We start from the raw sequence: 25,782 nt of genomic DNA, 5'->3' as shown, positions 1-25,782 counted from the left end.
GGTCTCTTTGTTCTTCAGACATCTAGACTGTACCAAGCCCATTAGTACTCCAAAACTGATCAGAAAACAGACCAGCTCCTTGAAAAGCCTCTGAAATTTTGAATGATGTTATACTCTATCTGCTTTATGGATAATTTGGACCACCTGAGGATGTGTCTGCTAAGATGGGCGAAAGTCTATCAATCCAAACTTCTGTTTTCTCACTATCTACGTGGTTAGATTATGCTGAATTCCTAACTGACAAAAAGCAGACAGTCCTATGGGAAGACCCCAGTAAGTTGTGAGATTAGGACAAATGGCCAGCCCCTACTCTGCAGGCAGCAAGTGGGAGTTTGGGATATCTTCCAATCAAATGAAAATACATCAAACTTATGTGAGTGAATGGGCATCTTAAATCTTCCTATTAGTTTTTATGTGTCTGTGTAAAAAAAGCTCCTCAATTAGATTTCTAATTTTTTTTTCATTTCTCATGGACAATTTCTCTGTGAATTGCTATGGAATTGCTGCTAATAAATCAGCAGAAAGAATCTTATTTAGCCATCTTGTTTATGTCACTTCTGGAACTTGCATTTTTAAAATAGTTTTGAATTTCAACTATTCATTGCCATTGTATAGGAAATAAGTTTATTATGTATATTAGCCATGTATCTGGTAAACTTTGGTTATTAATTTCAAAAATTTGAGGACTGTCTACATACACATTCACATTATCCTGAAAACAAGGACCTTTTAATTTCTTCTTTTTATCCTTTATTTCCAACCATGTCTACTGAAGTTGCTAGGACTTTCAGTATTATATTAAACAAAATTTGTTGTCAAACACATCATGACTTTGGTCCTGACCTTACAATTAAGTGCCCAGTTTCTCATCGTTACATATTATATCAGATGCAGGGCTTTTGTAGCTTCTTAAACAAGCCGGAGAAATTCTGTCTCTTCCTAGCTTGCTGAGCTTTTATTACGAATTGTTTGTATATGTCACCAAAAGCCTTTCCTGCTACAGTTGATATGATCATGTGAATTGTCTTCTTTAGTCTGCTTTTACGTACTAAGAATATACTACTATAATCATGGTACATTGATAGATTGTGGTTTATAACATATCTTTAGGATTTTGGATTTTGCATCTAGGATCACAGATTTTTTTTCAGTGATTTTCCTTTCTCCTAACTTTTTAATATGATTTGGTTATTAAGATAATGATGATCTCATAAAGTGAGACTATGCTCCACTTTTTCAAAGTTCTCAAAAATATTGTGGAAAATGGCGCGTTTTTTTTTTTCCCCCTTGAATGTTTAGTGTAATCATCCACTAAAACTATTGTAATCAGGTGCTTCCTTTTGGATTAGATTACATGTCTTTAAATCAATGTCTTTAATGATCACATGTATTTCAATTTTAATTAGCAATATGTGGGTTTTTTTCTTTGCTCTTGTGACAGGTTTTATTTTACTTGTCTTGGCTGATGGGAAATTTATCACTTGTATTGTTTTTTCAAAGAACAATATTTTGAATTTGCTACATTTTCCAGTTATAATTCTCATAGATTTATGCTCAATTTTTTTGTTTTAATCTTACATTTATTGTATATATAATATTGCAGGCTCTTCTGGAGATCATTTGAATATTGGCTTAGGTTCTTCTCATTTTGCAGTTTTTTTTAAATTTTTCGTTTTATTATCATTTTTTAATTTTATGGTACAAATCTACAGGGTCTAGGATTTGCCAGCCCCCTCCCCAAACTCTTGTCTGATTTTCTCCATATTATTACAATAGTATAGTTCTTCATAAGCAGTCATAAATCCATCAGCCTGTTATTTAAATGTATCCTGACATGGCTGGTACAGACAATACTAGATAGTCCAGCATTTGTTGTCAATATATATATCCAAAAGTTTCATTTGGAGTCCATGTTGATTTGGAAGTAGAGATGCACACTCCATTATATCTTCACACCTGGATATGACAGTTTCCATTATACTGCTACTATACTTTCCCTCAAATGAGAAACCATGAAACAAATTCAAGAACAGGAATGAAGTTAAAAGAAAAAATTTACACCGCCATGCAGTTAAACAACATGCTACTGAATAACCAAGGTATCAATGAAGAAATGAAAAAGAAAACACAAAAGCTTCTTGGCTAAAATAATACTATTGTGTGATCTTTGAGTCAGTGAAGAATTTGGTAAGAGAAAAACTTTTGAAAGAAATGAAAATAAAAATAAAACATCAAAACACATGGGTTCAGCAAAAACAGTATGGAAAGGGTTATTGATCTTACAATTTGCATGAGTAGTGGAGAAGAATCTTAAATATGTGGGAATTAAACTAGTTAAATGTGTGGAAGACCTCTATAATGAAAACTATAAAACACTTTAAAAAGAAATAGAAGACATTGAAAAATGGAGAATCCTACCATGTTCCTGGATTGGCAGGATCAACATCATCACAATGTCCATTTTACCAAAAGTAACATACAGATTCAATGAAATCCCAATCAAAATCCCAACACTCTTCTCAGAATTAGAAAAGAAGATATAAAAGTTCATCTGGAAACACAAGAGACCACTAATATCCAAAGTGTTAGATGATGACTGCCAACCTCCCGCTGGTGGAGTAATATCAGCAAGTTTTCCAAAGTTGTAATGGAAGTTTTATTGGAAAATCCGCTCCTGGGCCCCCTTCGCACAAAGCAGCGGGAAAGTGGAGGAAAGAGGGAAAAGGGCAGCTGAGATATGTATTGGGGAGTTATATACTCCTCTGGACATGAGGGCTGGCAAATGGGCTGTACATGCCTTAATTAACTAAGGAATGTCTGTTCAGATGTGTCATTGGTAGACTGGAATCCCACCAGGCCATTGACATAACTGGCTCCTGCGGCCCCTCCTGTTCCTGGCTGATGCCTGCACGACATGCCAGATCTGGAGTGGACCCAGCTCCTCGCCTCCAGCACTCTGGGTATCCATCAAAAAAGCTATCCTGAAAAATAAAAGTAAAGCTAAAGGAATCACAATTCCAGACCTCAAGAACATACTACAGAGCAGTGGTCATCAAAACAGCCTCGTACTCGTACAGAAACAGAGAAGAAGATCAATGGAACAGAATAGAAACACCAGAAGGGAGCCCACAAATGGATAGTCAACTAAGATTTGAGAAGAGAACTGAAAACAATCCAGGGTAAAAAGCTTGGTCTTTCCAACAAACGTTGTTGGGACAACTGGATAGCAGCCTGCAGAGGTAAGAAGCAAGACCTACACCTGTCACTTTATACAAAAATCAGCTCTCAATAGATCAAGGACCTATATCTACACCCAGAAACCATCCAACTATTACAGAAAAACATAGGAAGCACACTTCAAGATATAGGACTAGGAAAACACTTTTTGGAAAAGTCACCAAAGGCACAGGCAGTAAAAGCCAAAATAAACAAATAGGACTACATCAAACAAAGCAAAGGAGACTATCAACAAAGTGAAGAAGCAACTAACAGAATGGGAAAAAATCTTTGCACACTACACAGCTGATAGGGGACTAATATCCAGGATTTGCAAAGAGCTTCAGAAACACAGGGACATGAAAAAAAAAGTGTGAAGAAATGAGCAAAGGAAATGAGCAGATATTTTTCAAAAGAACAAATGCAAATGGCCAACAGACATAAAAAGAGGTTCAGGCTCCCTAGCCATCAGGAAGATACAAATCAAAATAACAGTGAGGTTCCACCAAACTCCACTGAGAATGGCCTACCTTCAGAACTCTACTAACAACATCTGCTGATGTGGATGTGGGGAGAAAGGTACCCTCCTTCACTGCTGGTCGAAGTGTAGGTTAGTACAAGCATTATGGAAATCAGTATGGAGAGTGCTTAGAAAATTGCAAATAAACCTGCCATATGACCCAACTATCCCACTCTTAGGAATATATACAAAGGAAATGAAAACTGCATATGAGAAGGGGATCTGTATTCCTATATTTACAGCAGCACAATCTACAATAGCAAACACATGGAAACAACCCAGATGCCCATCCAAAGAGGAGTGGTTCAAGAAGCTGTGGTGCATCTACTCCCTGGAATACTACTCAGCCATTAAAGAGAAAGCCATAAGAAAGTGAGAAAAAAAAAAAAGCAAAAGGCAATCAGATTATAATTTCATTTTTTTTTTTTAGATAACAAACTATTTTACCCTGTGGACCAGCACCGTAACAATTAAAATCATTGCTTGCAGACCCAGCGTGGTAGCCCAGAAGCTGAAGTCCTCACCTTACACATGCCAGGATCCCATATGGGCACTGGTTCTAATCCCATTGGCCCTGCTTCTCATCCCGCACCCTGCTTTTGCCTGGGAAGGCAGTCGACAACGGCCCAAAACCTTGGGACTCTGCACCTGCATGGAAGACCCAGAAGAGGCTCATGGCTCCTGTTTTCGGATCAGCGCAGCTGTGCCCATTGCAGCCGCCTGGGAAGTGAATCAGCACATGGAAAATCTTCCTCTCTGTCTCTCCTCCTCTATGTATATCTGACCTCCAATAACAATAAATCTTTTTAAAAAGAAAGAAACAGTGCTTGTAATGGTAATATCGCCTATGATTTCCAGTTTTTGTCCCAGCTACTGTTCTTCCAATCCATATCTTTGCTAACAGTTCGGTCAAACAAGTGGAAGATGTCTCAACTGCTTGGGTCTCTGTCAGCCACAAGCAACACCTGGAAGCTCCTGATGCCTAGACTCGGCCTATACCAGCACTGGCCACTGAGGCCATTCGGTGAGTGAACCATTAGACAAAGGTGTCTCTCTCTCTCTGCCTCTCTGCTTCTCCCTCCTTCTGTGTAACTCTTAAAATAAATATATGATTCTATATAAAATAGGCTAATAATTACTTTTCTCTTTCCTTAACTGAGCCATAGGACAATTTGGAGGGAAGGGGCTCTTTATCATAAGAAGCTGGTGAGATTTATGCTTGAATAGCTTCCCCCACCCCCTAATTTAGGAGCAGTATCTAGGATTTCTCACTGTCATGTTAGTATATTCAGCTTGAACTCTAATGATACAAACAAATACAAGTTGAAGCAAAAGCTTGACTCACTGGGAAAAAAAGGGTTTGCACAGCATTTCCTGGCTTCCAATACTGTCAAATTAGCTTAGTGTTCCTCATGTTCTATATACAATAGTGAAGTTCCAATACTGTTGTTACTAAACAAAGGGGGCAGTACTAACTGGATTTGCTGATTTCCTCTACATTTACAACCAGAGAGAAAACAGTATAAAGATTAAGAAACAAACAAACATAAATTCATGTGCCTTGCTCGAAGTGTGTGAAGTTGAAAAATAAGAATACTGAGCCTGGAGCGATAGCCTCACCTTGCATCCACTGGGATTGCACATGGACACCAGTTCATATCTTGGCTTCTCCAGTTCCCTTCTAGCTCCCTGCTTATAATCTGGGGAAGGAGTAGAAGAGGTCTTGGGACCCTGTGCTTGTGTGGGAGACCTAGAATAAACTCCTGTCCCCTGACTTTGAATTGGCCCAGCTCCAGCTATTGTAGCCACCTGGGAAGTGAACCAGGGGTAGAAGATCTGTATCTCATCTCTATATCTGTCTTTCCAATTAAAAAAATAAAATAAATCTTAAAAAAAGAAAAATATAATAACACTGTGAATTACTAAGAGTTATTCCAAGTAATACTATTACAATGGAATTTAATATACCAATTTTTTCCTTGCTCTAAAAGAAAAACTCCTGTCCAAATGTAGTTTTTAAACTTCAAAAAAAAAGCAGAACTAAGATAAGGCATATGAAAACAGAATCAAAAAGCACAGAATAGAGTTCAAAGATCTAGTAAATACTGACCTGATGGGAAAATGTCTCACAAGTTGCATCATCTACTCTGGAAAGTAGCATGATGATAAGGTTTATTTGTATAATGGAGGCTTTCATAAATTCAGATCTCAAATATTACAATTTTATTGAATAACAAATGTCAGAATCAAATATCCATGGGAACATAAATGAGCTTAAATGATCTGTGTAGGCTCACATGTACTAAGGAGAAGTAGTAAAACAAGAATTAGATCAAGTAATTACAAACTTGGGTGTTTTTTTCCCCTTTAAAATGATGTTGAAACAGTACAGACATTTATTAAAATAAGTAAACATACAACTCAAAGCCAAGAGCATTTGGATACTAGCAGAAAATAATGTCTTTAAAAGACTATGTCCAGAAGTCAAGCTCTCACTATACGCAGATGATATGATTCTTTATGTAGAAGAGCCAAGAGACTCAATACAGAGACTGCTAGAACTTGTACTAGAGTTTGGTAGAGTGGCAGGGTACAAAATTAATGAACAAAAATCAACAGCCATAGTGTATGCGAACAGCCCCAAGATGGAAAAAGACTTAACCAGCAAGATACCATTCAAAATAACAGAGAAAAGTATGAAATATCTGGGAATAAATCTAACCAAAAATGTAGAAGACTTATTTGAAGAAAACTACAAACTGCTTAAAAAAGAAATTGAACAAGACCTCAAAAGATGGAGTAACATCCCATGCTCCTGGATAGGTAAAATCAATATCATTAAAATGTCTATACTGCCAAAAGCAATATATACATTCAACGCAATCCCAATCAAATTGCCCAAAACATTCTTCATGGAACTGGAAACAATGATCCAAAGGTTCATCTGGAAGCACAAAACACCACGGATAGCTAGAACTATCCTGAAGAACAGGAAGTTAGCAGGGGGAATCACAGTTTCGGACCTCTGGACATACTATAGGGCAGTGGTTATCAAAACAGCGTGGTACTGGCACAAAGATAGAGAGGAAGATCAATGGAGCAGAATAGAAACGCCAGAAGGAAACCCACACAGATACAGCCAAATAATCTTTGACAAAAAGACAAACGACAACCCAGGCAAATGGGAAGGTCTGTTCAATAAATGCTGTTGGGACAACTGGTTGATAGCCTGCAGAAACAAAAAAATAGATCCACATCTCTCACCATACACTAAGATCAGATCTAAATGGATAACAGATCTAAACCTACATCCAGAAACCTTCAAACTTTTGGAAGAAAATGTTGGAAACACACTGGAACACTTAGGGGTAGGCCCTCACTTCCTAAAAAAGACTCCAGATGCAGTAGAAATCAAGACCAAAATAAACAATTGGGACCTCATCAAACTAAGAAGCTTCTGTACAGCTAGAGAAACAATCAACAAAGTAAAAAGGCAACCCACAGAATGGGAGAAGATCTTCGCACACGACATAGGTGATAGAGGGCTAATATCCAGAATATACAAAGAGCTACAAAACAACCAAAATGTCAAAACAAGCAACCCACTCAAGAAATGGGCACGGGAAATGGGCAGACACTTCACAAAGGAACAAACCCAAATGGCAAACAAACATATGAAAAAATGCTCAAGTTCCCTGGCAATAAGGGAAATCCAAATTAAAACATCAATGAGGTACCACCTAACGCCAGTAAGACTGGCCCACATGAATAAAAGCACCAACGACACTTGTTGGCGAGGTTGCGGGGAAAAGGGAACCCTACTCCACTGCTGGTGGGGCTGCAGGCTGGTACAGCCTCTATGGAAATCAGTATGGAGAATATTCAAACAACTCAAATTCAACATACCGTATGATCCAGCAATAGCACTCCTAGGAATATATCCAGAACACTTGTTCTATGAGAAACCAACATGCACTCCTATGTTCATAGCAGCACAATCAGTAATTGCAAAAACATGGAAACAACCAAAATGCCCATCAACAGAGGATTGGATAAGAAAGCTATGGTTCATCTACTCCATGGAATACTACTCAGCTATTAAAAAAAACAAAATGCAGTTCTTTGTGGCCAAATGGGCCAAACTGGAAACCATAATGCTAAGGGAAATGAGCCAATCCCAAAAGGTTAAATACCACATGTTTGCCTTAATTTAAGATGATATGATGTTATGTATAACATGTTATGTTTTGAATGTTATATGTTGTGTATAAACTAAAATTGATGTATAGGTGAGGTGGTCACAGAAGGTGGCTGGGAACCCGCATTTACTTTTAACATATTGGTTACTCATTACTATGTCAATTAATTCCATAATGATGTAAATTTTTGCTGATGGTATGTTGGAGCTTTCCATTGACTGGGATGATACTCTGCTGGCTCTGTCATCAGACCAGAGAGGGTATACCTAAGAAGCCGTTGAACTTGACGGGACAATAAGATGCTGGACTCTATGTTTGGTATACGCTTGCAATGGGGAAATCTCAACTGAACTTGAGCTGTGGTTATGCAACAAGGTGGAGGAATCCACCATGGTGGGAGGGTTTGGGGAGGGGTGGGGAGAACCCAAGTATCTATGTAACTGTGTCACATAATACAATGTAATTACTGAAGTTAAATAATAAATAATTAAAAAAAAAAAGACTATGTCAAAGATTCGGGTCTTTACTAGGTCCACAGGAGCACAAACTCAAAAGTAACAGCAACATTCAGTTCAGGAATGCACTAAAAGCAATTCTACAGCTGAAACAAAACATCACATGAAAGAACTTAAGAGACTCATAGCAAATAGCTATGAAAACTTTCTGGTGAAGTGAGATTCATTCATTACATTTAAGCCTTTGCTTTATAAGAATGAATACCGGGCTTACACAATGGCTCAATTGGTAATCCTCCTCAGTCAAGTGCCAGGATCCCACATGGGCACCTGTTCATGTCCTGAGTGTTCCACTTTCCATCCAGCTCCCTGCTTGTGGTCTGGGAAAGCAGCAGAATATGGCCCAAAGACTTGGGATCCTGCACCCAGGTGGAAGACCTGGAAGAAGTTCCTGGCTCCTGGCTCTAGATTGGCCCAACTCCAACCATTGCAGCCACTTTGAGGAACCAGTGAATGGAAAATCTTTCTCTGCATCTCTGCTCCCTGTGGAACTGCCTTTCCAATAAAAAATTTAAAACATCTTTAAAAAAAAGAGTAAAAACTATCCCCTTATTTTCTTGACACAATTAAAGAAACAAGTTAGTAAGGAAACAGCAAGTCAGAATGCAAGGAAATGTTTCTCACCAAAGTACCTATTGCCCTGAGCACCTCTGCCACAGAGTGACTGTGAACAGTGATTTTATGGTCTTTATGACCAGGAGAAAGATGAAATCAAAGTCCAGTAAAGCCCATGGTGAAGGACTCAACAGTGACATCCTCTCAAACTCGTTTTGCAAAGGGCTATTCCCATTGGACAATCATAAAAGCAAAGTCACTACTCTGTTCATGCAGATGACTGCAAGGAAACGTTCTTTGGTGATAATCCAAGCAGAGGAGAAGGAGCCCTTGATAGGTCATCACTGAGATCCAGGGACAAGGATGTTTCCAGAAAGACTATCAATGCTCCAGTACCCCAAAGCACCTTAATAATCAAATAACAAAATATTTCAGATTAAGAATATCTTTTAACTCTAGAAAATAGGAAAATAAGTCACACAAAATAGTGAGCACTGTGATTATGTCCACACAGAGTTAAAACACAAAACCAAACATTGCTATTAGAAGTGAGAGGTTAGTGACAGGGAGGGAGCATTCAAGGGGTTTCTAGGAAACTAGTAAAGTTACATTTCTTCATTCTATTACTAGATACATGGTCGTAGCGAATTACTAAAATTTTATCAAAAGTGTGTGTATGAAGAATGTCCTTTAATAATTTTTAAAAGATTCATCAGAAATACGAAACAAGAGCCCTACCTCACACGAAAACAAATTCAAAATGAATTAAAGATCTAAATCTATGACCTGATGCCATCAAACTGCAAGAAGAAAACATAGGGGAAAATCTGAAAGATATTGACCGGGGAGAGACTTCTCGGAGAAGACCTCAAAAGCACAGGCATTTAAAGCAAAATTAGACAAAGTGGATTGTATCAAGTTACAGAGCTTTCATACTGTAAAGGAAGTCCTCAACAAAGTGAAGTGGGAACCAACAGAAAGGGAGAAAACATTTGCAAACTATGAAATTGGTAAAAGACTAATATCCAGAATTTATAAAGAGCTATAGAAACTCCACAAGTAGAAAAACAATTCAGTTACAAAATGGGCAAAGGACATAAATAGACATTTTTCAAAGGATTAAATTCAAATTGCAAGCAGACATGATCAAACGCTCAGCACCACTAGCCATCAGGCACTGCAAATAAAAACGCCAATGAGGTTTCATCTCACTCAAGTTAGAATGGTTATAATTCAGAAATCAAGCAAGGATCTAGAAAAAATAATACCCGACCTCACTGCTGGTGGGAATACAAACTAATACAAACATTACGGAAGATGGCTTGGCGATTTCTCAGAAATCTAAAATAGATCTACCATATGAAGCAGCTATCCCACTCCTGGGAATTTACCCAAATGAAATGAAATCAAATTAGTGTGATCTGTACTCTCATATTTACAACATCTCACGTCATAACAGCTAAGATGTGGAATCAACCCAAATGTCCACCAACTAATGACTAGATAAGGCAAACATTTTATGTATACACAATAAAATAAAAAAAAGCTACTCAGCCGTAGAAAAGATTGAGAGCCTGCCTTTTGCAACAAAATGGATGCAACTGGACACAATTATTCTCAGTGAAATAAGCAAGTCTCAAAAAGACAAATACCATGTTTTCTGTAAAATGTGACAGTTCTTTTAGAACACAAAAGAAGTATAGGAATGAAAAAAGAACTTTTGTGATATGATTATTGTTTTTAGACCTTGTTTATACTCCTGTTAAACTGTGGTCCTCCTATTTTTCGCTTGTTGAATATAACCACTAGTGGAGAACTACGCCTGTGACTATGGAGTGGATTGAAATCATGCTGCAAAAATTGATGAAGAGTGGAAAAAGAGAGGAGAGGTAAAAGGAAGAAATGGATATGTGGTTATTTTCTTGAAAGAGTACCTAAAGGATGCGTGAAATCTGTTCTATTCATATTAATAAAGATACCAATAATACAAAGATATGCAAAAATTATTAGTGATAATCACCTGAAAAGAAATAGTAGAACATAGACTCATTATAATCATTAGATTAAGATAAACAAAGAGTAAAATAAGCAGTCTTATCATTTTTAAAAGCCTGGGATATCTACAGTGTGAACTCCAACTTCAAAATTAGTTTACAATGTTTTTAAACTTTTGTACTCACTTCTTTGCAAAATCTCCACCTCTTGTGCTTAAAGAATGGAATATGTAAAAATAACAGGATATCATTTCCAAACATAAAGTTGTAAAAGATTTTGACTTCTATCCCACGTACTTTCTACTGGCCTCTTACTCTCAAAGTCCTTGCTCTGGAGAAAACATATTAACAATGAGTACCCCTCATGTCATTCTATGAGGTCATTAAGGCAAGGTTTTCAGTCAACAGAAAGACAGAAACTGAGCCTGCCAAGACCTTTGTGAGAGAGCTTGGGGGCAGAACTGCAACTTACTACCCATCCAATCAAGCATGACCACAGTATTAGTCTAATCAAGTTAATACTTGATTCTAACCTCCAAGTGAGAGGCACCCAAGTGAGCCACAGCTAGCCTGGACCCTAAAGCATTAAGATGATGACTAATCTTTTTTTTTTTCATTTTAAAGCATTGTATTCAGAAATTATTATATATAAATTTTTAAATAATATTGCAAGGAATAGGAAGCGAAAAAAGTTGTCTTGTATATATTAAAGGACTTAAATAAAAACTGTAAAAAAATTTAAAAAACCAAATAATAAAATGGAAAATCTTACTATGCTAGTTTTAGTAACAAATTAAATATAGTTTAAAACAGAATTAGCAAATGGGAAGGCAGATCAGAATGTTTTAAGTGTAGTTCAAAAAGTTCATTTAAAAATTGAATTTAAATATAGGTTTATTTTAGTGTAAAATTTTTGAAGACCATGAATAATTTTGCACAATACATATTTTTTATAACCTGTTTGAAATACACCATGTGTATGTTATATAAAAACACTTACAAAATAGATTAAGAAATGGAATATAATGAAATCAAAAATATATTTAACCAAAATCCAAAGAGCAGAAGAGAAATGCTGCTAGAGAAACTATTTGAACAAATAATGGCAAATAATTTTACATTTCTAAAAACATGAATTTACATACTCAAGGGTCCAACAAGTTCCAGACAGAGTAAGAAAGTCAATGTTAGACTGCTTTAATGTAGACAAAAAACACCAAAGTATTTGTAATAAAAGAGCCTATGAACTTTGTCATAAAATAAGTTTTTTTTTTTAAAAAAAAGCAGTAATAATTACAGAGAACTGATTTTTCACAATAGAACCAGAAGCCAAAAGTCAGGGAGAAACTTCAAAGTTTTAAAATAAAGAAACTGCCACACATTTTTAAAAGCTTCAGCCTTGATACAGGAAGATGGCTCAGGTTGCAGCTGCTTACAAAACTCTACACAAAGCCTGAAGAATCCACTAACAAAATGAGACAATTAAGCCCTGGTTTATACCCTTGTGGAGTTGTGGTCTACCTACTTTTCCATTTGTTGAATAGTATGGTTAGTGATGCTTTAATGCTGCAATTATATTGAGTTGAAATTACATTTTTAACAAAAATTAAAGAAAAAGAAGGCAGAAAGGAAGGCAGCAGGGTAAGAAAGGAGGAAGGAAGGAGGGTGGGAGGGAGAGATGGATGGAGAGGAGAGAGAATGATTCAGGGAGCGAGACTGGAAGGCAGTAAAGTGTGACTATCACCCAAAATACATGAAATCTGTTCCCCCTATATTAAAAAGTAATAAAAAACAATATGATAAATTTGAGACATAAATTCCTTTGAATGGCAGTTTATATACACAAGAAACTTTGATTTCAGATTCTATTTTCTTCAAATGTTTAAAAGGACAGTGGTTGGTATCAAAAGCAATCTCTATTTGCCAGGTAAACTATTCCTGTGTACTGCTGACACCTCTAAGGAATAGCTGAACACCTCATAAGACCCTCGACCTTACATGAAAAGAATTTTTTTTCACTTGGAGAATCTCGCAAAAAAGTATATATTTTTTGAAAGAGCATATTTTTATAACTGTTTAATACACTTCCAAGTATCAACAAGGTCATCAGCACAACATTCCCAGTCTCCATCCACATTCACCTCCTAAAAGGAATAATCGAATCTTACTTATTTTTTTTCAAAAGGAAAAACTGTTCATGGACAGTTTTCTCACATAAGCAAATTTCTACAGATTTTCTCTGTATTCCAAAAGAATAGATTTTCCCTCTGTGAGTGTATGGGGAATGCAGGAAGCCTAACCAGACCCAAATCTCCAGTTACTTTGTGGTGATTTGAGGTAATTATGATGTTTGGTGTTAGGAATTAGTCTCCAACTGACATAAATTACAGTCTAATATGAAATTTGTCAGTAATAAATGAACATTTTACCCCATCTCTAAGTTTCTCTTGCCATATTTCAAGCTGATTACAAGACCTACCCTAGAACTTCCAATAATTAGAAAAGGAATATTTTCTGCTACTCAGTCTGCCTAAGGCAAAAAAAAAGTCACTGATAATTAATAGCATCAAACAATACTTGAGTACTAGTTACTGTGCTAGATGCACAACATTTAGAAATGAGTATTTTCATCTACATTCTTGCCTCATTTCTTTCTTATGAAATACAAAGAAATTCATGTGAAAAGCAACAAAATAGAAGGAACCCAATAAAATTAGGTTAGGTTTGCTTCTAATTATCCTTTGCTCTGGAATAAATAAACCATTGTGCTTATATCATAGGCATTTAACACGCAACATGTTTGCCCAAAACATGTCATATCCATTTTTATATATGTTTATGAAAATTGGTAATATTTTTCAGTAATAATTACTCAAACTCTGTAATGGCTTCATCCAGACCTCATAGTCCCATATCTGCCTTATTTAGCATACAAGTCAGGAACTCAGTACCAAGTTCTGTTCATGGTAGTCACCACGGTGACTAGCCACCAGGACCAGCATTCTAGTGGTCTGTACTCATTTCCAAGAGCAGTCAGGAAACACTGCAAGCTGAACCAAATCTAGCCTGCTACTTGTGGAAAACAAAGTTTTGTTAAAACAGAGTCACACGTATTCAGTGACATATTGTCCATGGCTACTTTCACAATATAAAGGCAATACTGAGACCACAGGAGTACTAAGCACACAACACTGACAATATGGAGGGACTTGTAAAACTTCATTGAAAAAAAAAAAAAACGGAGCTAAACTATAGCAGAAGGATTATACTACTGTAATAATACGGTAGAAAATGGTGGGAGGGCAAAATGAAGTGGAAGAAAGGCAAGGAAACGGGTAGAATCCCCATGCCTATGAAACTGTATCATGGAAAATAATTTAAAATAATTTTTAAAAGGGTAATGTGGAAGCAGGCATTTAATACATGGATAAGATGCCGGATAGGAAAGCAGCATCTCATATCAAAGACACATCTTTGTTTCCAAACCAGCTTCCTGCTGATGCACTTACTGGGATATGGATGGTGATGTATGGGTAAAATAGTTGCATCCCTGACACCCTCAAGAGAAAACTATATTGAGTTCAAGAGGCCTGTCTTCAGCCTGGCCCTATGTGGACTGCAATGGGCATTTGGGGATCAAATTAGTGAATGGAAAATCTCTCTCCCTCCTTTTACTCCACTCTTTTTCTCTTTTTTTAGAATTTTTTTCTCTCTTTTTCTCTTAACCTTTTTCTCCTCACATTCCCGTTCTCTGTTTCTGTTTCCTTCAAAAACTATTTTCAAAATTAATTTTAAAATCTTAAGTAGATATGCACAGTTTCTGTGAACTCTCTGAAACCCTCTGGTATTTACTTCTTTGACTCTGCAGAAAAAAAAAAAGTTTGCCGCTCCAGATATGGAGACTGAACCTATATTTTCATTGCCCCTTCCTTATGTGAGATTTCATCAAGTCAATGGCAATGATGATAGCTGAATTTCTAATTTCTAACTTGTAATCAAACAATGTTTATATCACACCAGCCATACAACCAGTCATGAATCAAACTTTCCAATGGAAGGATTTTGAAGGGATGTGTAAAACTATTTTAGTTGCAACATTAATGACCAAATATTCTCATACCTTAAAAATACTTAGTTAACTTAAGTAAGACAGACAGATTATGAACGAATAACTTTTATGTGGGGTAGTTGCAGGTGATGATGTAACATAAACTGCCTGGAAAATATCAAAATCCTCCGTTTCCCTCTAAACAACTGGCTGTCGGAATGAGGTAGTTGATACTTGAACATGGTTTCTAAATTTGAAAAACTTTATTAGATGTTGATCAGGAGAAGAAAAGCTAACACTTGGCGGTTGCCTAAAATATGTATTTTATTAAGCCAAGTTCCTTATACTGATTACTTCATTTAAATTTCACAATTGACTATGAGGTGAGTAGAGCTCGCCGTATTGTACAAATAAAAACATTCAGCCTAGAAAAGAAAATAAGACTGCTCCAAGCATTAGAGTCCAGGTTTCATATCTTTGAGAAAGGAGAATTCCACAATTGTCAGCATGCCCTTGAGTTAAAAGAACTCACACTCTACAGGGTATATTGTTTTTCAAGAAATATTGTTCCAGGATGGCATTCAAAATACCTCACGAGGCATTTATCACTGACACTGATGACAACCAGGACTCTGCTATGCCAGTCACCACCTCTGTGTTGCCTGGTTATGGTGAATTTGGGGGTGGGTAATCTCGAGAATCAGACATGGTAGTAAGGTAATCAGAGAAAGCATCATTTACTCATTGATAAACAAGCCATTTAATGTTTCAACAACTGATACATCTGCACCATTGCCAACTTCCTGACAAACAAATCTAAAAATAAATTTAAATCTCCAAATCCATCATTATGCCAAAGCATAACCAAAATTAGGCCATAGGCTGTGTAACTGAGTAAACTGAGAGCCATATGTCCCTTTTAGATCTTCTTGATCAGTCATGACTGTTCATTAATTCAGCGAGCAGGTGTAAGTCATAGCTTCTAATATTTCTTAACCTTCCTCTCATGCAGTTATTTAACATGCTTCCTGATCACACACGGCTTTTCTTGATGAAATGTTTCATGCTAATAACTGTGACCACCGGAGTTTCAGTAATCTAATGCATAGAATATTAAATCAACACCAAATGACTGAGACACCCAGTGTAATTCAAACAACACCTGCTGGACTACGTAGCAGCAGCAGCACTGCAGAACTCAGCACGCGGCACAGCACGAAGACCAGAATCACACTGCACCATAACTTAATGTTTAATCCTTCTTAACAAATGATTTAAACAAGTGCTGGTCTTAAAAGTGTTGTATTCTTGAATATACAGTCTCATGAAATAGAGAAACTTTTTTCATCTTAATGAAGCTGTAGTATCTAAACAAGTACTTCTTGGAAAATACTTTAAATTATATGTAAAAAAAGAAAATAAAGGCAGAAAAGTTTAGTGGCTACGTACATGATAAAACACATATCCAAGCAGTGTTGGGATGTAATTTTAACTGTTTATAAGATTTCATCTTCTTGATTAAAATTTCAACACTAATCTTAAATAGCTTCTTTCGCAAACATAAATTGCAAAACTGCCCAAGCATCTCTTACACCACAATTTTCACTCCCCTTTGAATTACATGGAAGTGTTTTATAGATGAACATTAGCAGATTACTAAAGCGAAGATATGGATATATGTAGAATATAACAACAGAAACAACATAGGCAAGGAACCTCAAAATTTTTATGGGAAATGAAATCAAAAGTAATTTTAGATTGAAATGTATAAATAGCTTTTTCATCATATAAATTTTTATAATCTTTTTTGAAGACACTTACTATAGATGTTACCCTAAAAGTAGTCCTACTTAACTTTGCTTTTATAAGTTAAAATGTACTGATGCATAGTAAACAGTCCTTTCTATATCCAGATATGAGGCAGTAGTTTTGCCTTCCCTTGTTGTTAATGCAAACGGTTCTCATTTCCACCTAAGTGAGCTCTGTCTAGAACAAACTCCTTCCAATCTTAGGAAACAGAAAATAGCTCTACAACTCCAAAGACCGCAACTTGCTACCCAAAGTAGAACAGCTTCTCAAAATGCCACTTGTCTTAGTTATCCCAGAGTGAACTCACATTTTAATAGCATGATATTATATCTGCAGCAACTGGAAGGTAACATTGAACTTGTGGGTACTCACCACTCCTGGCTTACAGTTGTTATGGCAATGCTCGGAAGTGTTGTCAAAGGCAGCGTGGTGGGCCTGGAAATGCCATCTCCCTCAGGAGTCCTCGCTCTTTCATGCTGTCTTTGGGACAACGGCGGTAACTGCAAGTTTCCAGAGCAACACCTTCTGCCTCTCCACAGATCAATCCCAAGTGTGTTACTCGAAGAACTGTAGGATTTACTCAAACTACATTCAAAATAATCTTTAGCATTCTGGAGAAATCACGGGGGAAAGGAAAAAAAAGAAAATGAAAACAAGGAGTTAAATTGATGGAATGAAATAAAAAAACTAAAGAATCAAACTGAGTCTGGCGCGGTGACCTAGCAGCTAAGGTCCTCACCTTGAACACATCTGGATCCCATATGGGCACTGGTTCTAATCCCAGGGACCCCGTTTCCCATCCTGCTTGTGGCCTGGGAAAGCAGTCAAGAATGGTCCAATGCTTTGGGGACTCTACACCTGCATAGGAGACCCGAAAGAACTCCTGGCTCCTGGCTTCAGATCAGCTAATCCCCAGCCATTGAAGCCACTTGGGGAATGAATCAACATACAGATCTTTCTCTATATATATCTGACTTTGCAATAAAAAATAAAATAGATCTGTAAAAAAAAAAAGAATCAGACTGCCATGAACTCCAAATTCATCATTTCACAACTAGAATTCAACATTGGTGTCCAAAGTTTCAGACACAAGTTAAAGGGAGGCTGATTTTCAACTTTTAGAGTTAAATTTATCAGTTGTATATTTTCTGGAGATTTTAAGGCATGTGGATAATGCTTGTGATTTACAGCATTTAGATTGGTGGGATTCTTATCTCTTTTCCTGCTTTAATTTGCTAAAATCAATTTGCTCAACTGAAAATATATTTTGGAAATTAATGCTATCCCCAGCTATAGGCAACTGCCTAGGTTGCATTGTACTCAGTCAAGTGCTGCATTACTGTGAGAAAACCAGCTAATAGCTGGTAGACATCTTGGGCCTGGTTAATGCCAAATTTGTGTTCACTATACCAGTGTGCCAGCATATGTGGGGGGGTAGATACCAGCACACCAGCAGACAGGGTCTGAGGATCCATGCAGGAGCATGCATGGGCCCAGGCAGGCACACTGTTGGATAACCAGACTTGGGGATTTCCATGTGCATGGGCATAGGGGGCTATGAATTGCTCAAGAAAGCAGATCTGGAGATGTGTGGAAGAGATGACTGCTGAGGGAGAACATGACAAGTGATGAGTGAGTTCTGGGGGACCACCAGCCAGGCTATTGCACTTACAGGCAAACAAGAGGGCTGTAACCAAGTGGTTCACAAGAGGGAACCCAGAGGACCTTTCAGGGCCTAACTAATACACCTGCCCATGTGGGATAACTGAGCTGGGATTGTTGGTATCAATGACTGCCTACCAGTGCACACAAAAGCCATGGATAAAGGGGCTGGCAAGCATGGCTTAACCACAGTAACCTCAGTGAGTGCCAGGCCAGAATATGGACCATGTTAGGCTGAGCCATGACACTAAGCATCACGTGAAAGGACTGGGTCTGAGAACAGATTCTGTGGGGATTTGAGAGCTCACTCCTATAGGACTGCCATACCAACTGGTTTGCTCAAGGACAGGGGATAGTTATGGGCGAGCTAGGCATGACCATGGAACTCACCAACACTAATGGGTACTGGGGTTGGGAACAGGCTGGGCTGGTCCAAGCTGCAGCACCCACAGGCACACCCAAGAATTAGGTGTGGGATGGGCTGGGCCACAACTTCTACAAGTACACACAAAGGCCAAGATTGTAGGACAGACTGCTGATAAGGGCCTAGCACCCACTGGCATGCAGGAGATCTAGGTCTGGTGTGTGGGTCTGTTGGGGGATTTCGGGGAGCTATCCAGATGGGTTGTAGCTCCCACTGGCAAGTATGTGAGTCAGAGCTGAGTGTTGGTCAGGTCGGGAAGTGCTGCTTCCCTTGTCAGCAAATGTGTGGGTTGCCACTAAGGGGCTGGAGTGGTAGTGTCAAACCTTAACACACTGGCATGTCCAAGAGCCAGGACAGAGTGCAGGCCACACTGGAATAAGCTAGGCTATCACACCTACTGGTCTGCATGAAAGCCAGGGATGGCGGCAGGCTGGGCATAGTTAGGCTAGCACACACCGGCAAGAGTTGACACCAGGGGCAGGCCAGGCCAGGCTGCACCAACTGATGGCAAAGACCAAGTTAGGTGACAGGTAATACAGGGCTTGGTCAGAGCAACCAGTGGCATTCACAAGATCTGTGGCTGGGAGCGGGTCTGGTGAGGGAGCTAATGGGATGCCCCTGCTAGGCTGGGTTTCCACTTTGTGAGCACAAGAACCAGAATGGGGGTGGTGTACTGGTCATGGCTGTAATGTCCCTTGGCATAGGTGTGGAATGGGTCTCGGGTATTCCTGACTGGGCTAGGTTCCAGCACTCATCAATGCTTGCAAGAGCTAGAGTGGGTGTAGGATAGGCTGGGCTTAAGTCTCAGCACCCGCTGAATCATACAAAAGCTGTACCACCCAATATTAAGAGTTGGAATGGGTGTGTGCTGGTCAGGCGAGGCCACTATTCCTGCCGAGATAGAAGGTGGGCCCCAAGGACCCACCATTGTGTCAGAGATCAGCAACTTGGAGGTTAACTGATAGAGGAGCTTGGGGAACTTCTCTGTCAGGACACAATCCATGCAAGTGAGTACAAGAACCAAGACTGGTTGGTTGCAGCCCAGACCAGATCAGCTTAAAGAATCCACCAGTATAAATTTGGGTCAGGTCTAGGGACAGGCCTGGCTGGGCTATTACACAGTAACCACTGTCAGAGGTGAGAACTAGGGCCACAACACCAGCCAGTTCACATGAGGGCTGGGACTGGGAACTTTCAAGGCTGGGCTAGGATGTAGCACCCGCCAGCATGAGCTGAAACTGGGGGCAGACCAAGACAAGCCAGGTTGCAGCACCCATCATTGAATGCCGAGGTGAGGCAGGCCATGTCAACTGGGCCAGAGCACCAACCAGCACATATAAGTCTGGACGGGGTGGGAGAGAGGCGCAGAATGGCAAACCCAACAGGGAGACTGCAGGGGCTGCTCTGCTGGGTCACTGCTCCCCCTGGTGAGCATGAGAGCTGGCAATGGAGGCAAACCAAGCTGGATAGGGTTACAAAACCTGCTGGCCTACAGATGATTATCCCAAGTTTGATGGTCTAGCTGGGTTCATTCAGCACATACTTGATGTATATGTTTTACAGTCTTGTGCTGTGCCACTTAGAAAAAATAGAGTAACAAAAAGAGACATTATCTGCTCTCACACCTTTATTTCAATAATTTATATTTAGCTAATCCACATGAGACCAGATAGGACTAGGTCTTACTGCACAGTGTATGCTTGTCTATGAAAAACACAGATAAAGACAATTCAGAGACTGAAGGATATAGTGTGGGTATATGTAAATCTCTTTCTCAAAAATCTAATTTAGGAGACGAACATACAAAATTTTCCTGACGAGACTTAAGAACAAACAAAATCTAAAATTCACAACTAAATCAATGCAATAGTGTCAGTATACTGTGGCATAGAGCGTTAAGCTGCTGCCTGCAGGGCCAGCATCCTCAATGAGTGGCAGTTCAAATTCCAGCAGCTCCACTTCTAGCTCCCTAACAATGTGCCTGGGAAAGTGATAGAAAATGGTCTATATATGTGCCAACATGGCAGACCTAGATGAACCTGGATGAAGCTACTGTCTCCAGGCTTCATTGTGGCCCATTCTCAGAAACTGGTTTTCTGAGAATGAACCACCAAAGGGAAGGCATGTCCCGTTGTCTCACCTTCTCTCTTTCTCTTTCTTTCATTCTGCCTTTCAAATAAATCAATAATTTAAAAAATAAATCTAGCTTCAAATATACAGAAACATATAAAGAAATACAGAGAAAATAATGGCTATTTGAAACCACAGTCTTGGTTACATACTTCACCTCTTAGGTAAGTCACAACATACTGCTGAACACAAACATAGCATTTAGTTAAACTACAAACCACCAGTGTTTCCTAATTAACTTGTTGGGTATTTTTCTATTTTAGAAAAAGTAAATATCACCAATCATGTTTAGTTGTTGTAAGTGAACTAACTGTATATTTATTTAGTATTTCTTAACTTGGAAAGTACCAAAAAAAAAAAAAAAAACCTCCCAAACTAACTTGCCAACCAGCTTGAATTCATAGACTTGAAGACTTTGTGAAATAGCAAAGGTTTATTTCATAAGACCTTAATTAATGTGAAAACAAATTGCCACCCAACAGGAATATAAGAGGATGATTTTTTTGTAAATTAAGTTAAAGGCAAGCACATTAATAATGTTTCATAAACTTTCATTAATCATGAGATCATAATGATTTCAAACACTAAGATTCATGCACATAATTCACATAGCTATTCCACATTAATAATAACCTCAAATTCAAATATGTGATGCAGTCATTTCTGTTTTTCAATTTCAGATCTCATCCTTTTTTTCCTATTCTAATTATCTTTATTCTAATACTCTCCATTACTCACTAAAGCAAATATTTGTGGCAAATATTAATTTGAACATTATATATGGCAATTATAACTTTTGCCCTTCTTGTAGGAAATTTTCATTATTATTATCATTTTATGATACAATTCCATATCCCCTACACCCCTCCACAAATCTTCCCCCGCCACTGAATTCCCCCATTTCATTACAACAGTATAATTCTTCTAAACAGTCATAACTTCATCATTATGGGCAGGGACAATGGCAGAGAATCCAGCATCCCATTGCCAAGACATATCCAACACTTTTACTGGGAGTCCATGGTCAATCTGGAAGTAGAGATGCACACTGCACCATATTCTCACATGTGGACATGACAGTCTCCACTACAAGGTCACTATAGGTACCCCCAAGTGAAAAGCCACAAAGCAAAATCAATAACAGGAAGAAAAAAAGAAATTTATAATGCCATGAAGTTAAATAATATGCTGCTAAACAACTAATGCATCACTGAAGAAATGAGAAAGAAAATCAAGAACCTTCTTGAAGAAAGTGATGCTACTCTATGAGCTGTGAGTCAGTGAAGAATTTAATATGAGAAATAAAACTGTTTTAAAGAAATGAAAACAAAAACAAAAACTTCAAAATCCATGAGATACAGTTTCTGCTGATCTTTGTTGGTGAGATATATCTCCTGCAGGCAACAAATAAATGGGCATTGTGTTTTAAATCCAGTCTACTAATCTATGATGTGTGATTGATGAGTTTAATCCATTTACATTCAGGGTAAGTAATCTGGTCCTGTCCTTTGGCAATGAGTTGTTCATTAAGTTAGTCTTTTGCTGTTATTTTACTAGGATGTTCTTCACATTTGCCTTTGGTTTTGGTGGGTGCAATTCCTTTTCTCTGTCAAGAGAACATCTTTAAGTATCATTTTTTTTTATTATTACAAAGTCAGATATACAGAGAGGAGGAGAGACAGAGAGGAAGATCTTCCGTCCGATGTTTCACTCCCCAAGTGAGCCACAACAGCCAGTGCGCGCCAATCCGATGCCGGGAACCAGGAACCTCTTCCAGGTCTCCCACGCGGGTGCAGGGTCCCAATGCATTGGGCCGTCCACAACTGCTTTCCCAGGCCACAAGCAGGGAGCTGCATGGCAAGTGGATTTGCCGGGATTAGAACCGGCGCCCATATGGGATCCTGGAGCGCTCAAGGCGAGGACTTTAGCAGTTAGGTCACGCCACCAGGCCCTTTAAGTATCATTTGTAGGGCAGTTCTGGAAGAGGCATATTCTTTCAGTTTTTCTTTACTGTGTAAAAATTTTACTTCATTTTCAAAAACAAAGAAAGCTTTGCTGGGTACATTATTGTGGGTCGATAATTTTTTGCTTTTAGAATCTGGAATTTGTCACTTCATTCCTGTCTAGCCTGAAGAGTTTCCTGTGAGAGGTCTCCTGTGATTTTAATTACCATTCTTCTATAGTTCAATTGATTCTTTTCACATGCACAGTTAAGGATCTTTTCTTTATGTTCAATTGAATGTGTAATGTTTAAGATTGTTTTTGGGCAACCCTGTTGGGAGTTCTATGACCCTCCTGGATGCTGTTTACCCAGCTTCTCTTTCTGTGCCTTCTGGAACTCCCATAACTTATATTTGGCCTTTTAATAGTGTCTCTTAAGTCTTGAATACTTTTTATAACTTGACTCAGCTCTGCTTCGTGATTTTTGACTGTTTCCCCATGGTAACAAGAAATATCTTCCAATTCTGAGATTCTTTCTTTTGCCTTCTTCATTCTATTATTGAGACTTTCCACTGTATTTTTAATTTGTTCTATTGCATCCTCCATTTCCAGTAATTTGGCTTGATTTGTTTCAGTGTTGCTATTTCCTTTGTGACATATTTCTTAAATTTATGCATGTGCTTCTCTTTGTTGATAAGAAGCTTTATAACAAGTGTTATGAATTCTGTATCTCCCATTTTCTCGATGTCCTCCTCAGTTTACTCTGAGGTTGGCAAAGGCTTTTGCTGCTTTGCAGGGGAGTCTTCAGTAATATTCATTGTGCCTTTGTCTCTTCTTTTGCTCTTGGTCATTGTATTTCTGGTTAGCTGTGTCTTCACCTTATGGGAGGTTTCTAAGCTGTGTCACCCACAGGTATACAATGAATTTTACTTATTGCAGTTGGTACCTGGTTCTTTATTTGCAGTCACTTGTGCCACTCCCTCCAGTGAGTTTCAGATTTAGGCTTTTTATGTTAGACTTGTACCATGGTCTCTGTAGCCCAACCTCCGTTTTTGCCACTCTCTATGTCCTGTGATCCTGTGCTGTGGGTGCACCATTGCCTATACAACCTTTCTTCTACTTTTGGCTTATGCAGTTTCCTGGATCAGGGATACACTAGGCATTCTGAAAAACTAGGTTGTTGATGGTGCTGTTCTTGCAGGAACCTGCTAGCCATTAGATCTGAGGGCAACACAGACTTATTTTGAGTTGTATTATTTTTGATGTGGGACCAGTGCAATGCACTGAGCTCAGTAAGTTCACTCCCAGCTCAGCACATGTGCAATTCACTGTTGTCCTTGCAGTCTCAGACTCTTTCCCACAAGTGTACAAAATGATGCCTTCTGTGCCACTTGTGAAGTTCTTGATCTGCTGATTGTTAGATCTGGGGGCTGCCTGAACCTATTTTTGGTGGAACCTATAGGATGCCATGTCATTGCAATTCATTGAATGAAAAATGAATTCATTCCCAGTTTAGTGTATGCACAATCTTGTCCCATAGCCTTTGTCTCACTACACAAGATGGCACCCAATTCAGCTCTAGTGGGGGTCTGGGCTGTGAAATCCACGCTGTTTCTGTACCATCTGTTTGGGATCTTCTGCTCTGTCTCTGCTCCTGGACAAATTAAACAAACCAAAAGGATAGGCAGCTCTTTTTCTGGGTTCACCTCCTGAATTTCTGGTAAACTCCCCTTCCCATCTGGTTGCTGGCGGAGTTCCAGCCGCAGGTGGAGTTCAGACTGCCATTTGCTGAATGCTGCTGTCATATCAGGTCGCTAAAGCACCACACCGTTGTCTCTGCTGATTTCCTATATCCTTTAATCCCCAAGTGTCCATCTGCCATCAGTCTGTCCTCTTCTTTTTCCTGGAATATGCCCTCTCTGCTTCACCCTGATTAATGTTTCTCCGTCTGTTTAAATCTGTCCTCACCCTATTCCACTGTTTTGATTTTTCCAATTACAACTTTTACAGTGTTTTTTTTTCACAATTCAAAGTTCACGTTATATTTGAATAATTCCAAAGTAAACAATCTAATTTGGGATTATTTTCATGTTTCTGAATCATTGGTGAAAAATCATATTATTTCCAGTGTAACTGATCTCTTCCTCCTGTTCTCACAATGAAAAAGGCAGGGTAGGACCATTGAGCTTTCCCAATGAGGCTCACTGATGCCTTCGTGGTCAAGACTGTGTTGCAGGTACTACAATATTTTGCCATGTTAAGAAATTTTAAATATTTGTCTAAATTTTTAGTGTCTCAGAATAAAGCTATGGTAATAAAATGGATACATACTTCCAAGGATACCTCCTATGTCCAGATAAACTTTCTATTAAGACCATAGGCCAGTATTCTCTAAGTTTCACAAAATCAGAAACAGAAATTCTGAGAAATATGAAATGATACTTAGGACTCTGATCAAGGCAAAATATTATGATGCTCCATGTGACAATAATAAAGTAATTTTGTTTTTTTTGAAAACAGCAGTTTCATCATAGAAGCATAATTATAGGAATGGCTTGTCTTAAGGTCATTTTCATCAATTATTGACTCCATTTGCTTCTTTAAAACAAACTTCCAACATTCATGAATAGAACTGAACTAAACGTGGGGCAGCTCTATGATGTAGTAGCCTAAGCCTCCATGTGTGGCATGGGCATCTATATGGGCACTGTGCTGTCAGGTGCTCCAGTTCAAAACCAGCACTCTGTTTATGGCCTGGGAAAGAAGTGA

The 25,782-nt window shown here is 38.5% G+C and overlaps 1 protein-coding gene across 1 annotated transcript in view; it reads right to left on the bottom strand.

Moving 5' to 3' along the window:
• The window catches only part of LOC131477924 (cAMP-specific 3',5'-cyclic phosphodiesterase 4B-like), a 371,133-nt gene that overhangs the window by 343,234 nt on the left and 2,117 nt on the right, over positions 1-25,782 (bottom strand). The window contains exon 2 of the mRNA XM_058681101.1: positions 17,229-17,467. Coding sequence (XP_058537084.1) covers positions 17,229-17,467 — 239 coding nt within the window. The remainder of the gene's footprint in view (positions 1-17,228; positions 17,468-25,782) is intronic.

Source organism: Ochotona princeps, chromosome 2, assembly GCF_030435755.1.
Source record: "Ochotona princeps isolate mOchPri1 chromosome 2, mOchPri1.hap1, whole genome shotgun sequence".
Taxonomy (NCBI): Eukaryota; Metazoa; Chordata; class Mammalia; order Lagomorpha; family Ochotonidae; genus Ochotona; species Ochotona princeps.
Note: the sequence above shows the minus strand (reverse complement) of the source record. Positions and strands in the feature narration are given on the sequence as shown.